At 62.1% G+C, this 14,293-nt stretch overlaps 1 protein-coding gene across 1 annotated transcript; it reads left to right on the top strand.

Moving 5' to 3' along the window:
• Positions 1–339: 339 nt before the first annotated feature.
• Positions 340–10,195, top strand: LOC118673417 (chymosin-like). Its single transcript, XM_036344161.1, has 9 exons — positions 340–401; positions 2,195–2,342; positions 3,677–3,794; positions 4,725–4,843; positions 5,712–5,911; positions 7,060–7,173; positions 7,877–8,021; positions 9,075–9,173; positions 9,925–10,195. The coding sequence occupies exons 1-9, from the start codon at positions 340–342 to the stop codon at positions 10,060–10,062; spliced, it is 1,143 nt and encodes a 380-aa protein (XP_036200054.1). The 3' UTR covers positions 10,063–10,195.
• The last annotated feature ends 4,098 nt before the right edge of the window (positions 10,196–14,293 follow it).

Raw genomic sequence — 14,293 nt, 5'->3', positions numbered from 1 at the left:
GTGTCCCCTGGGCTGGGAGATCCCTGGACAGGCCCGGCGAGGGCAGGCGAGGGGCCCTTGGAAATGGGCTTCTCCGCCGCCCGTCATGCGGAGCACGAGCCAGGTTTCTGCAGGTGGCACCTGTGTTAGCTGAAGAGTCTTGTTTGGAGGGGACGTCGGAGCGGAGGCCTTGAAGTCCGCGTGGGTGCGGGGAGCCCGGGGCTATCGGAGTGTGTTTGCGGAGTGGCCGGGCATCAGGGGCTATCGCTGTGGCCTGGGCACACAGCCAGAGGGCACCTCGCAGCCGCTATAAAGGCTGGGCCCTGGGCACCAGCAGCAGCGACCAGCCCGACGCCCAGCATGAGGAGCCTCGTGGTGCTGCTGGCAGCCCTCGCGCTGTGCCAAGGCTTTGGGATCACCAGGTGGGTGTCAGCGCCTCACGGGGCCGCTCGGGGTGGCTCTCTCCCTGGTCTGCCAGCCGTCGGTCCCTGGGGGGCTGAGGGGGGGGGTCTTTGGAGGCAATGGGCAGGTTCCCAGGAGAGTCCCCCCGTCAGCCTCACTATTGCGTGTTGGGACCTTCTCCTCTGAGGGCGCCACCCCAGGGCGTGGGCGGTCGGGGCGCTAGGGCAGGACTTCTTCACCAGACCGGCGCTTCGGTCCCGGCTTCAGCGTGGACTTAACTCTGTGCCCAGTGTCCTCGCCCGTGTCGAAGCAAGAGACGGGGTCTCCGTCTCCTGGGGTCAGGGAGGAGCAGAGGACTCGGTATTGCCAAAGGCTTTGGCCAGTGCCGGGTGCTCAGTAAGAGCTATGCACGCATTTGCTAAACAAAACCACGTTCTCTGATGTCATAGGCCCCGTGGGGGGGAAGTTCCCGGTTCCCCTTCCAAAATCATAAACGGCGTTTATTGGGCTGCCTGCTGCGAGGTTTCCCGTAGACTCGCATGGACCCTCACGGGTCGATGTTCATGTTTGCATCTGACCATGGAGAAACTGTTGTTCAGGGAGGGTCTCCGAGCTGCCTGAGGCCACGTGGGTAGAAGGGGGGGAGCCAGGACGTGGTCCCAGGTGGACGTAAGCTGTTGACATCACACTGTCTGCGGTTTCCAGGTTCAAGGTCCCTTTGAGGGAGGCTCTCGGGGGCCCTGTGCTGGGACGGGGCAGCTGCTGTGGGGGAGCCGGAGCCGAGCGAGCAGGGAGCTTTGGGGGCCTGGACTCGGGACCCTGGAAACGGCTGCACTCCTTCCTTTAGGCTTAAGTCCTCTTCTCTCCTGAGAGACAAAGGCTGGGGGACATCTCGAGAGCCTTTCATTCATCAGCAGGTCCCGACTGAAGTCACCCCTGAGGGCGGGGGGAGGCACCATAGGAGACACTAATTCGCAGGCGGGGCTGTCCCACGCGGCATCCGTGGGACGGAAAGACACTCAGAAACCACTTTCTTTCTGGGTCTTAAAGGTGTTGCATTTTATTATTCTCAAAGGCGGTCGCACCGCAGTCTCCAGTGGTTGTCCGTCAGCCCCACGGGAGGACCACGGGCTCTCGGAGCCGGGAGGGGGCGAGAGCCGAGGGGTTGAGGCAGGGGGGGAGCGGGCTGGGCGGGAAGGACTCCGCCCGTTTGCAGAGGAGCCGGAGCGCCAGGGCTTCGGGAGCCACCAGGTGCCGAGAGCCGCTCCTGCGGGGTGCCCTCTTGGTTCTCTTCCTGTGGACCTGCGGCCATCCCCCGCGCCTGCGGCCTGTCAGGCGCTCCCTGGGGACCACGCTCTGGGCTGGAACCTCTGAGGCATCTCCACCAGCTTAGGCGCCTCGGGGAGCCGAGCGCAGGCGGGGGTTGTCCTGGCATTTACTGGAAGGCAGGGACGCTGTCCCCTCCCCCCCCCCAGTGGCTCCTGCGGTAGAGACTGCGCCCCGTGCATGATGTGCCCCTGGCCCTGTGAGTGCCCGGCACGTAGTAGGTGCACAAAGACTTTGGAGACGGATGGTCACCTGCTTAGTCTCTCAAACCTCAGAGCGGCGGAGCTCATTAGCTGCTTATAAATTACACCTGTTGAGTCTCCCCCAGCATTACAAAGAGAAAGAACTAGAAAATGGATGTAAAATATAGTCTTTACTTTGGGCTATGAGAAGGGGTGGGGGAGTGTTGGGGTTGGGGTTGGGCAGGTGTCGGAGGCGGGGCAGCCCTGGGGAGGCGCGCCCTCCTCACCCCCTCCCGCCTCCTCAGGATCCCTCTGCACAAGGGCAAGTCCATCCGGAAAGCCCTACGGGAGCGCGGGCTCCTGGAGGACTTCCTGAGGACACACCAGTACACCGCCAGCGGCAAGTACCAGGCCGGGAAGGTGGCCAGCGAGCCCCTCTTCAACTACCTGGATGTGAGTGGCTCTCCACCCCCACCCCCACCCCCCTTCTCCTCCTCCCCTGTTGGAGGAATCGTGAGTCCTTCAGGATATGGAGGCTGCATCCCTGGCCCTGGGTCAGCCTCAGATCGCTGGGCTCCGAATGACAAGCGTCCTACAGACAGCAGCCCTCGGGGCCCGTTGTCTGCCCCGGTCCAGCCTCATCCCCTCATTCCGGGACCAGGGGGCCCTGCCTCATTGGGGCTCCGCGGGGATGGGCAGCTGGTGGTAGGAGGGACCTGGGCCCGATGCCTTCCTGGAGCCCGACTGCCTCTCACCTGTCACTCTCGGCAGGAAACTCCCAGCCCTCTCTTCTGTCTCAATCCTTACTGAGGTCATCCTCACGCCCACCGCTCTAGTCCTGGCCCGTGGCGAGGAGGTGTGGCAGGGGCCGCATGGTGGCACCTGGGGTCTCTCCCGAGCTGGAGCCACCTCTCTGCCCCTGCTCCCGTCTGGGTGGCCCGGTGTCCCTCCCAGGCAGGACTTAAACTTTAATTCAGTGTCTGCTGCTGGGGCTGAGGCCAGCAGGGCTCATGGCGGGGGTGGGTGCCCAGCGTGGGGGCTGGAGACCCCTCCCCCTCCGTCCCCAGGGAGCCTCCTGTTCCTTTCCCCTCGACTTCCCCGTCTCGGGGCAGAAAGCACGGGGCCCATGAAACTGAACAGGCTCCATGCCCACGTCCCCCTCCCCTGCATGCTGTCCCCTCCCCTGCATGCTGTCCCTCCCCTGCATGCTGTCCCCTCCCTGCATGCTGTCCCCTCCCTGCATGCTGTCCCCTCCCTGCATGCTGTCCCCTCCCTGCATGCTGTCCCCTCCCCTGCATGCTGTCCCCTCCCCTGCATGCTGTCCCCTCCCTGCATGCTGTCCCCTCCCCTGCATGCTGTCCCCTCCCTGCATGCTGTCCCCTCCCTGCATGCTGTCCCCTCCCCTGCATGCTGTCCCTCCTGCATGCTGTCCCCTCCCCTGCATGCTGTCCCCCTCCCCTGCATGCTGTCCCCTCCCTGCATGCTGTCCCCTCCCTGCATGCTGTCCCCTCCCTGCATGCTGTCCCCTCCCTGCATGCTGTCCCTTCCCTCCCCTGCATGCTGTCCCCTCCCTGCATGCTGTCCCCTCCCCTGCATGCTGTCCCCTCCCTGCATGCTGTCCCCTCCCCTGCATGCTGTCCCCTCCCTGCCTGCTGTCCCCTCCCCTGCATGCTGTCCCCTCCCCTGCATGCTGTCCCCTCCCCTGCATGCTGTCCCCTCCCTGCATGCTGTCCCCTCCCTGCACACTGTCCCCTCCCCCGCACGCTGAGCCTGTGTTTCGCCCGCAGTGTCAGTACTTCGGGAAGATCTCCATCGGGACCCCACCCCAGGAATTCACCGTGGTGTTCGACACCGGCTCCTCGGACCTCTGGGTGCCCTCCGTCTACTGCAAGAGCAATGCCTGCCGTGAGTGACACCCCCTCCCCCCCGAACCCGGGCCGCTGCCTGCGGTGGGCAGCTGGCCAGCGGGCCATGTCAGGCGCAGGAGGCTGGCGTTGACACCCCCAGCCTCCCGGTGTCCCAGGTCCGCACTCAGCCCCTGCAAATGGCCACTGACCGGAAGGTGTGCGCATCTCGGGGCTGACGTCTAAAACTGCAGCTGGAGGTGGGGGAGCGTGAGTTTTTGTTTTGCCTCCACCGGAAGCCAAGGCCAGCTGCGTCCTCTCCTGGGCCCTCAGTTTTCCTTCCTGTGTAATGGGCGACGTCAGGCCAGGGGGTGCCGGCCGAATGGAGAGAGAGGGCCTCTCACTGATGAGAAAACACATTGGATATCTCATCTATTTCCCAACAGTCCTGGGCAGTTTGTGCTCTTTTCACCCCATTTGCCAGATGAAGAAACAGATTCAGGGAACTGGCCTGCGGTTGCAAAGCTGATGGAAGCGCAACGTCCGGTGGCCGCAGGGGAGGCGGTTTTTTTTCTCTTATTTTTGTTTGGAAGCCACACAGGTAGCCCTGGGCTCAGAGAGTGGGTCCAGCAGCCAAGGATAATTTTTTTTTTCTTTTTTAAATAGATTTTTATTGATTTCAGAGAGGAAGGGAGAGGGAGAGAGAGATAGAAACATCAATGATGAGAGAGAATCATTGGCCAGCTGCCTCCTGCACGCCCCCTGCTGGGGATCGAGCCCACAACCCCGGCAGGTGCCCTCACGGGAATCGAACGGTGACCTCCTGGTTGGCAGGACGATGCTCATGTCCTCTCCTGAGCCGGCTGGCCGGGTGAGGAGCATTTGTTTGTTGAACTCGGGGCTCAAGAGAGAACGGGCTGCTCACAAGGCCCGCGGGCGCTGGCGAGGGCGAGGAGACCCAGGGCCCCTCTGACCCGGCTCTGTGTTCCAGAGAACCACCACCGCTTCGACCCGGCCAAGTCCTCCACCTTCCGGGACCTGGGCGAGCCTCTGACCATTCAGTACGGCACGGGCAGCATGGAGGGCGTCCTGGGCACCGACACCGTCATTGTGAGTGGGCCTGCCGCCTTCCTACCCCACCTGCTTCCTGCCCAGACACCTGCTCTGGCGGCCGCCCCTCCCTGGTGCCGAGGGTGGGGAGGACGGCCCCTGGGGACAGCGAGGGAGCAGGAGCCCTGAGGTGGCTCAGAGGAGGCGGGGCCGTGTCTCGTGTCGGCTTTTCAGGGACGCAGGCAGGTTAATAGGCTACTTGGCAGTTAGCCCTTGGGAGGGTCATGGAGTGATCGACGCCGAGGGGGCGAGTGCTGGTAAATGCCCAGCATTAGGGTCATGTGGCCTGAGGTGCAGGCGCCATCAGTCCATGAAATGAGGAGGTTGAGGCTGGGAGAGGCATGTCCCAGGTCACCGGGCACGTGAGGTCTTTCACAGGTGAAGGGGGCAGGGACACCATCTGGCTCTTCCAGATGCAAACTGCGTCTGTGTCCTTCCGGTCCATCCATATTCCTGGGGGGGACACTCAGGTGCAGCTGAGACATGGGGTCTGCAGGCCGGCAGGGGGCTTGGGCATCCCTCACCCCACCCCCTTCTTTGGGTTCGGCCCCCAACTTCTGCACCATGAGCCCTGCTGTCTGTACCCTCTACCGTGTCCTCTCTGTCCTTCCTCCCCTACCCACTGAGCAGTCCCCTCAAAACCGCAGCACAGACCCGGGAGAGGGGCTGTTTCTCTTGAAGCTCATGTAACTGCTCAGCAGAGCCAGGTTGGCTAGATGGGGTGGCAGGCCGGGCTGCCTCTGGCCGAGGGCCGGCTAGCAGGGGTGGCGGGCTGGGCTGCCCCTGGCTGAGGGCCGGCTAGCAGGAGTGGCGGGCTGGGCTGCCCCTGGCTGAGGGCCCTGGTGGAGGTCGCTCTCCTCTCCTGCAGGTCTCTGACATCGTGGACAGACAGCAGACAGTGGGCCTGAGCACCGAGGAGCCTGGGGACGTCTTTACCTACTCCCAGTTCGACGGGATCCTGGGGCTGGCCTACCCCTCCCTGGCCTCTGAGTACTCGGTGCCCGTGTTCGACAACATGATGAAGAGGCACCTGGTGGCCCAAGACCTGTTCTCCGTTTACATGAGCAGGTAGGCGCGGTGCCCGCCCGCCGGCGCCCAGCCTGGCAAGGTCTGCGGCCGAGGGTCAGGCCACCCCATGGGGACGCTGCCGCTCAAGGGGAGTCACCGCATCCAGGCACATCCAACCTCTCGTCCGAAGGCCCCAACACGGTCACGGGCGCAGCCAGAGTCCAGGGGCGGAAATTGGGCCTTTAGTTCTGCCATTTAAAAAGCAAGCCTGATCCGACCTCTACACGGGGCTCTCACTTCTTCGGCCTCTGCAATCCTTTGTTGACGTCAACGAGATTCACAGACTTTAGAGCAGGCTCCAAAGGAGTCCTACCTTCTCCTTGCACAATTTGGGAAACTGAGGCGGGGAGGGACGCTCACCCCGGGAGCTGGTGGCTCTGGACTTTAATGATGGGCAGCTCAGCTGGACAGAGGGGCAGAGGGAAGGCTGGTGTCAGGGGAAGTCAGGCAAGGGGTGCATTGGTTCATTCATTCATTCATTCATTCATTCATTCACTCACTCATTCACCAATTCACTCAATAGATATAGTGGGTCCTACTGTGTGCAGGGGCTGTGCCAGCAGATGGGGAGGGATCAGCAAACAAGACAGCCTGGGAGTTAACTTTTATCAGGGGAAGCAGACACACACATATGATGATGACAGGTGGGGACAGGCACTGACTGGGAGGTCTGCGTGTATTAAGCTGAATAATAACAGGGAAGCCAGCCTAAGGGAGGGTGTGGAGGGGCCAGAGGCGTCGCTGAGGCATGAGTGGATGCCGTCCGGTGACACAGAGGGACGGTGCGTTTCAGGGCCCGGAGGTGGAGGAGCTAGACAAGGGCAGGGACGGGGACAGCGGGTGGGAAGCGGGTGGCACTAGTGTGCCCATGTCTCCTGGCCGTGGACAGAGCCCAGGGGAACAGAGGGGGCTGGCGGAGGTGGCAGGTTTAATCCAAAAGTGTGGGGCCTTGTGCACAGCCCTCTCTCCTACTCTCAGCCTTGGGGGAGGGGGAGCGGGGGGCACAGGGCGGCCGCTGGGAACAGTGAGGGTGGTCTGCGCAAAGCTCGGCAGCCTGTGGCCTGGGGGCCGCTTGCTCCCGGGGGTCCCCTCCCACAGCCGGCTGCAGCCGGGCGCCGAGTGCCACACACGCCTGTCCTTGGTTCCAGGAACGGCCCCGGGAGCATGCTCACGCTGGGGGCCATCGACCCGTCCTACTACACCGGCCCGCTGCACTGGGTGCCCATCACCGTGCAGGAGTACTGGCAGTTCACCGTGGACAGGTGGGTGAGCGCGGCCGTGCCCGGCCAGGGGCTCCCTCCAGGGCGGGGCCGTGGGGCCCGGGGCCAGCCGCCCAGGAGACCATCACACCAGAGTCTGAATGAGACACTCCCAGGCCCACGGCCTTGATAGTCACGGCCTCGCCTCATGAATGAGACGGGGCGTCGCCTGAGCGCTTACTCCCTGCGGGGCACTGGCTGAGTGGGCTGCCTCCTTTCATCTCACTGACACCCAGCGAGGTGGGTGCCCTGAGTTCCCTCGCTTTATGCTTTTCTAGCAGCCGGTTTGGACCTCATAACCATCCCTAGGAAGTCAGGAAGGGTCATTAATGTACCCATTTCGTGGATGGGCAGCCCGAGTGCAGGAAGGTTGGGTAACTTGCCGGAGATGTGCAGCAAGTCAACAGCGGGGGGGGGGGGGGGGGGGGACTTGGTCTCCAGGCAACGAGCGAAGTACATTCCAGTATATCCACCCGCGTGCACGACGTGACTTTGCTGTTTTTTGCAGTTCTTGTCCCACAGAAGGTGGGGTGGTCTTGATTTAGCCACTGAGTTGGGAGAACGTGGTTTCGGGTCTTTTCTCTGAGCTCAGGAAGTTGTGGGGAGTCCAAGAAGGGGTCCCAGGGAAGGGCACTTGGGGGTTGGGGGGGAAGCCAGGGGCACCCGGGAGGGAGGCGCAGCAAGGCCGTCCTGTCTCCCTCTGCAGGGTCACGGTCGATGGCGTGGTGGTGGCCTGTGACGGCGGCTGCCAGGCCATCCTGGACACGGGCACCTCCATGCTGGTCGGGCCCAGCAGCGACATCCTGAGCATCCAGAAGGCCATCGGAGCCACAGCGGACCAGTACGGCATGGTGAGGCCAGGCCTGCCCCTCCCAGGCCGCCTGAGGGGACCCCTTGGTGCACGGGAGAGGTGGCAAAGGGAAATGGCGGGACCACAGATGTCATGGTTTCCCGGGAGGCCTTCCCGGTGGCCTCCTGTGCCCCCAGCCTGACCTGTCCCCCCAGCCTGACCTCCTGTGCCCCCAGCCTGACCTCCTGTGCCCCCAGCCTGACTTCCTGTGCCCCCAGTCTGACCTGTCCCCCCAGCCTGACCTCCTGTCCCCCCAGCCTGACCTGTCCCCCCAGCCTGACCTCCTGTCCCCCCAGCCTGACCTCCTGGCCCCCCAGCCTGAGCCTCCCCAGGGTGCTCTGAGAAAGCAGGCCCTCCCCACCACGTGGCTCAGTTCCCAGGAAGGGGTCTCAGCCTGGGACCGGCTCAGCTGCTTCCGGTTACACCCATCGCCCTTAAAAAATTTTTTTTTGTCAATCACCTGAGGACATTTTCCAAAAAATGTTTTTTTATTGATTTCGGAAGAGTTAGGGAGAGAGAGATAGAAACTTGGATGAGAGAGAAACATCCCTCAGCTGCCTCCTGCACGCCCCCTACTGGGGATCGAGCCCACAACCCGGGCCTGTGCCCTGATGGGAGTCGGCACCAGTGACCTCCTGGTTCAAGGGCTGACGCTCAACCAACCGAGAGGGCCACACGGGCCGGGTACACCCATCGCCCTTTTCAGAGGACTTCTCTCTGGCCTTTTTAAAAACGTAATTTTAAGTGAGTCACTACAGCACAGTTGATACTGTGATACAATCTGATGTTAGTCCCAGGCGCACGGCACAGGGACTTGACATTTGGGAGCTTACGCAGCGACCGCCACACCCAGCGCATGACCGTCCGTCTCCGTACACAGCGCTGATATCACTGACTATTTTCTCTGCTGTATGTGGCACCCATGACTCACTTCTCTCACGACTGGAGTTTGCACCTCTCCGTCCCCTTTCACCTTTCCCACCCGCCCCCGCCCCGCCCCTCGGGCAACCGTCAGCTTCTCTGTGTCTGTGAGTCTGTTTCGTTGGTTTTCCAGTTTGAGATCAACTGCGGGAGCCTGAGCAGCATGCCCAATGTGGTCTTTGAGATCAATGGCAAGAAGTACCCGCTGCCCCCCTCCGCCTACACCAGCCAGGTATGCGTCTCGGGGTAGGGGTTGGGGGGTGTGTGTGAAGGGGAGCCCCAGGCTCACCAGGGCCCTCTGCCCTCCTGGAGGGTCAACCAAGTTGGTGGTAAGTGGGGGGCCTAGATGGAGAATGCAGGACGTGTGCTTAGACCAGCTGGCCCTCCTGAGGGGGGCGCTGTGGTCCCTGGGCCGTGTGTGTGGCTGCTGCAGCCTCGTCCTGGGAGAAATGGGGCAGGTGGGGAGGACAGAGGCCTGGGTTTGAGGGAGGGGGAGGCAGGGCCATAGACCCCGTGGGAGCCTCTGTCCACTGCTCTAGCTCCTCAGCCCAGGGGCCTCGTCTGTCTGGGATGTTCTTAGATCGCCTGGGGTTGTGGGGACCCAGATTCCCAGTGATTAGGTTTGACCTAATCCTAAGCACCCCAACTAGCAAGGCCTCAGGTCCCCAAGCTGCTCTGGCAGGTCGTCAGGGCAGGAGGTCACGAGAGTTGGAAGATGGGGGGCTGGAGAGAAAGTGAGGAGTGGGGTGAGGGGGCCCCACCAGCTGGCCTTGGATCACGCCCCTTTTATATGTTTTGAGCATCAATTTCTTCATCTGTTGAGTGAGATGAATCTCATGCTTGTTTGCCTGCCCTGGCAGGCGATTTCAGGGACGGAAGGCAGTAATAGCTGAGGGCCACGGGGGAGGGCACGGGAGGGGGCGGCCGCGCTGGAGGCCCGCGGCTGGCTGGGCCCCGCGTCACCTCAGTCTCGCCTCTCCCAGGACTCCGGCTTCTGCTCCAGTGGCTTCCAGGGCGACGACAACTCCGAGCAGTGGATCCTGGGGGACGTCTTCATCCGCGAGTACTACAGCGTCTTCGACAGGGCCAACAACCGCGTGGGGCTGGCCAAGGCCATCTGACGCGCCTGACGTGAGCCGCACTGCCCCAACACATGCATGCCTGCACACCCGTGCACACACACATGCCTGCCTGCACACACGTGGGTCGTGTTTCTGGGCAGATGGTTCTCAATAAATACCACTTCTCTGCAAAGCCTGGCTCTTTGGGGCTGACGTCCTGCACTGTCATGGGTGTGGCTGTCACGCGGGGTGTCGGGCAGAGCTGGGCCACGTGGGGGAGAGGGCTGGGGACACTGCGGATGGGAGACTGTCACGGGTGAATGGCCACTCCGGTCAAATCTTGCCTTGCTGGTCTCCTTGCTGGGGAGAGGGCACAGAGGGGAGACTCGCAGGGCGACGCCGGCACCGGGCAGCTGGGGTTGGGCTGTGGGGCTGAGTGGAGGACCCTGACCAGATGGAGAAAGACTCCGGGTCTGTGAAGAGGCGGCCCCGCTGACTCTAGGAGGAGAGTTAGGGGCACAGGCAGAGGGCGTCTGGGAAGGTCTGTGGGTGCTAAGGTCGCCGTGACCTTGGGGGAGAACCACAGGCCAGAGCTCCATCCTCAGTTTGACTCCAAACCTGACCCACTGGTGCCCGCGGAGTGGCCCCTCGCTTCCCCAACAGGGGGCAGCGCAATGGACCGGGCTCCTGTCACCACTGCGTCCCTCCCCCTCGTCCTGGCCCCATCGCCCTGCTCACCGAGGGCAGGTGAGGCAGACGCAGGCTCAGCCAGAGCCGTAGGTCCGCCCTGGCACTGCACAGAGCGCGCGCGTGTATGCGTGTGTGTGTGTGTGTGTGTGTGTGTCCGTGTCCCTGGAGGAGGGGGCGCTCAGGCTGTGGTCGGGGGAGCTGAGGAGCTGGGGTGCCAGAGGCTGCAGGAGGACGGGCCTGGGTGTCGAGCCCTCCAGGGTCAGGGAGGAGAGCCCCGTGCCCAGGAGGCAGTCCTGGTGTTGGCGACGCCCCTAAGCCTCGCCTTTCTTATCTAAGACCCATGCTGTCCGTCCGCCAACAACGAGACAGAACTGGGCCACTGCCATTATTTTTAGGCTTCTTGTCACTTTAAAAAAAGTGCCAAACAGACTCACACAAAAAAGGTGCTATGTTTCAATGATTTATGCTTAACACACTGTATTTTAAACATCCCCAGCGCAACTGGAGGTAATGTGGAAAGTCTAAATATGACGACTTCCATGAACCACCAGGAGCTTGGATCAAAGGGCCCCACAGCCCCCCGCCCCCCGCCCCCCGGGCCTGGTGCCGCCCCTGTCCTGGGAGGGCAGCGACCACCGGAGGCGGCTCCCTCCTGGGTAGAGGCCGTGGGCAGCCCCGTCTGCCGTGGGGCTCTCCCGGCTGCTCTCCACACCCACCCCCTCGGACGTCTCACTGTCCTGCCCCTCCGCCCGGCCTCTGCCGGATGCTGGTGACCAGGCTGGGGGTGCCCTGTGTGCCCACTGCCCCCAGCCTGGCCTCGGTACCCAGCATGTCCCCTCGCCGGTCTCCCCGCAGGCTCTGTGCTGCTCTCAGCTCCATGTCTTGGGTGCTGCCTCCCTCACTTGAGTCTCGTTGGAGGAGGGAGGGAGGGAGGGAGGGAGGGAGGGAGGTGCTCAGTGAGGTCCTGGGGAGCCCCCTGCTTGCTTCCTCACAGGGTGCTCCCGATCCTTTGCTGCCCCGGGGAAGGCTCCGGGCACTGTAGGAGACCGAAGGGAGAGCAGGTGGCCGAGCTGCATGGCTCTGCGAGGGGAGGACGGGAGGACCCGCCAGCACATGTGCTGTTCGCTTATGAGGAGGGGCAGCCAGGGGGCAGGGGGAGCTGGGAGGGCCCCTGCAGGGCTGGGCTGACTCCCTACCTGGGGTCCGGCCGGGCAGGGAGAGGGCAGCTGGGAGCCTCCTGGTCATGCTCACCAGCCCACCCCGGGCATTTGCTGCAGCGCAGCTGCTGCCACAGCCGCTCCCAGCACCGGCAGGGCTGGTGCAAGGCCTGGCTCATGCCCTGCCCTTGGCCCAGTGCGCCCGCCTGCTCCCTGTGGCCTGGAGCTGCTCCTCATCCCTCCCTGCTCCCCGCCAGCTGAGCATCCTCTGAGGTGACCAGCCCCGCCCCCTCCCGTCTTCCCGTCCTGACTGCTCAGCATGTGGCCGGCTGCAGTCACTTACGGGCTGGACTCTGCTCCAGTGCCCGACAGGCAGCACCCGTCTCTCCCCGGAACCCTCGGTACCCAGGAGGCTCCTGGCATGTGGAGGGAGCCAGGCAAGTGGGGGGAGACAAGAGGAGGGCTTAGGCTCTGTGATCTGAGCGGGCAGATCTCTGCTTGACTGGCATGAATCATGAGCACTGAGAAACACGAGTTCACAAAGACACGAGTACACACAGACACAGAGTCATACACACAACATACAATACATGCACACGCACACAACACATACACACATACACAAAGCACAGACACATAACACACATACACACAGAGACACACACAATACACGAGACATGCACATGACACACGGTACATATGCACATACACAAAAGTACACAGACACATAACACACATGTACACAGAGAAACACACAGACACACGCAGACACATGGTATCCCACCAGTGCCTGCCCGCCAGCACCCTCCCTGCCCCTGCCCAGATGGTGGCAGAGCCCAGGCCCACAGCCCCATTTCCACCTCCCTCCCTTCCCTGTCACTCATTTCTCCTGCCCCGCCTCTTCAATGAGAGGAAGCATTTGGCCGAGAGAAGCTGAGGAAGGAGACCTTTGAAATGGAAATGTTGTGACAGGATGATGGATTGTTTTCTGAGCTGTGTGGTTTGTTTCTTGTTGGAAGGAGAATAGAGCCGAAGGAGCGAGAGAGGTTGCCCAGGTCGGCGAGCCCTGGACCCCGAAAAGGCAGGTGGGGAGCAGCAGCAGGCAGAGGGGCCGTGGGCCGAGGGGCAGCCCGGGGCAGGCAGAGGGACGAGGCTGGCTACTGCCCAGTAGCCCTGGTCATGGTTGGGGGCCCCAAATAGCCAGGACATGCAGCACCTCCCTGCTGAGGGACGTCTGGTCTGTCCTGTCCTCTGAGCACCTGCTCATGCTGTTCCCTTTGCCTGAGGCTCCTTTCCACTGTCTCCCACCTGGGAACTGCTCTTCCTCCTTCAGAACCAGCAGATGGGTCACCTCCTCCGAGAAGACCCCTCCCACCGCAGGAGGATGCTGGCTGGCTCCTGGCCACTGGGTGTACTCGGGGCTAATTAGAATCGCCACTGGTCTTATTTATTTAAAAGGCTGCTTTTTGTCCCTACTGTGCGAAGCACTGTTCCATGTACTGTGTCCATCAGAGGGTCCCTCCGCCCCCCTGCCCTCCCAGGGAGCGCTGCGGGGACGCAGACAATGGAGATGATAAGTGTGTAAACTGTTGGTGTGTCACGTGGTTTTAAGTGTCACGGGAAAAGGATGCAGAGATGGGAAGGGACGGCTCAAAGCCATGAGCGGTAAGGCGTGCGGATACGAGGAGAGACAGGCATGATGGGTAAAGTGTGTGCAGACGAATCCACCCTCCGTAAATAGAAGTGACCAGCAAGCAAACACGGGTATGTTAGTTTTTGTTTATGCCGCCCTTCTTTCTAATGAGATGACCCCTCGCGGAGGGCAGGAGTCACATCAACATCATTTTGTATCCTGCCCAGCACATAGTGTTTGACGCAGAATAATTAATTGTTCAGTAGACGTACTTGCCTGAATAAACAAACCACGAACTGTCCCCTCTACGCTCCAAATCAGGGCGGGGGCGGCCGGGTGTCAGCGCCTGTCCTGGAGCGCCCTCTAGTGGTGAAATCTCAAACGCCCGCTTTGTACACCTTGTTTTATATCCTGCAACTTCCTACTCCTCCTCCCCACCCCCGGTTCCCAGGGCAATGGCCATGCAAACAATAGGGTTTACTAAGTGCCTCCTATGCGCAAGGCACAATGCAGGAGGCACAGACATAGCAGGCCTGGTCCCTGTCCCGAAACCCTGCAGTCAGTGGACTCGCGCTGGGGAGCTTTTTCTTTCTCAGTCTTTGTTCTCTGGTGCCCGCCCTCTTAGATCTTTCTGGATCGTCCGTGATAGCAGACGTGCATCTTGGACTAGAGCTGGCCCGGCAAGGATGTGCCTGCTGTGTGTGCCTGAGGGGCGTGGGGGTAGCATCAGCCCCTGGAGTCGGTGGCTCAGCCCTTCACCCCAAGGGGCGACAGCTCTGGGGAGCTTGGAGGGCAGCCAGGATCTGGTGCA

This window comes from Myotis myotis, unplaced genomic scaffold (genome assembly GCF_014108235.1).
Source record: "Myotis myotis isolate mMyoMyo1 unplaced genomic scaffold, mMyoMyo1.p scaffold_m19_p_18, whole genome shotgun sequence".
Lineage (NCBI taxonomy): Eukaryota > Metazoa > Chordata > Mammalia > Chiroptera > Vespertilionidae > Myotis > Myotis myotis.
This window is presented reverse-complemented; position numbering and strand designations above follow the sequence as displayed.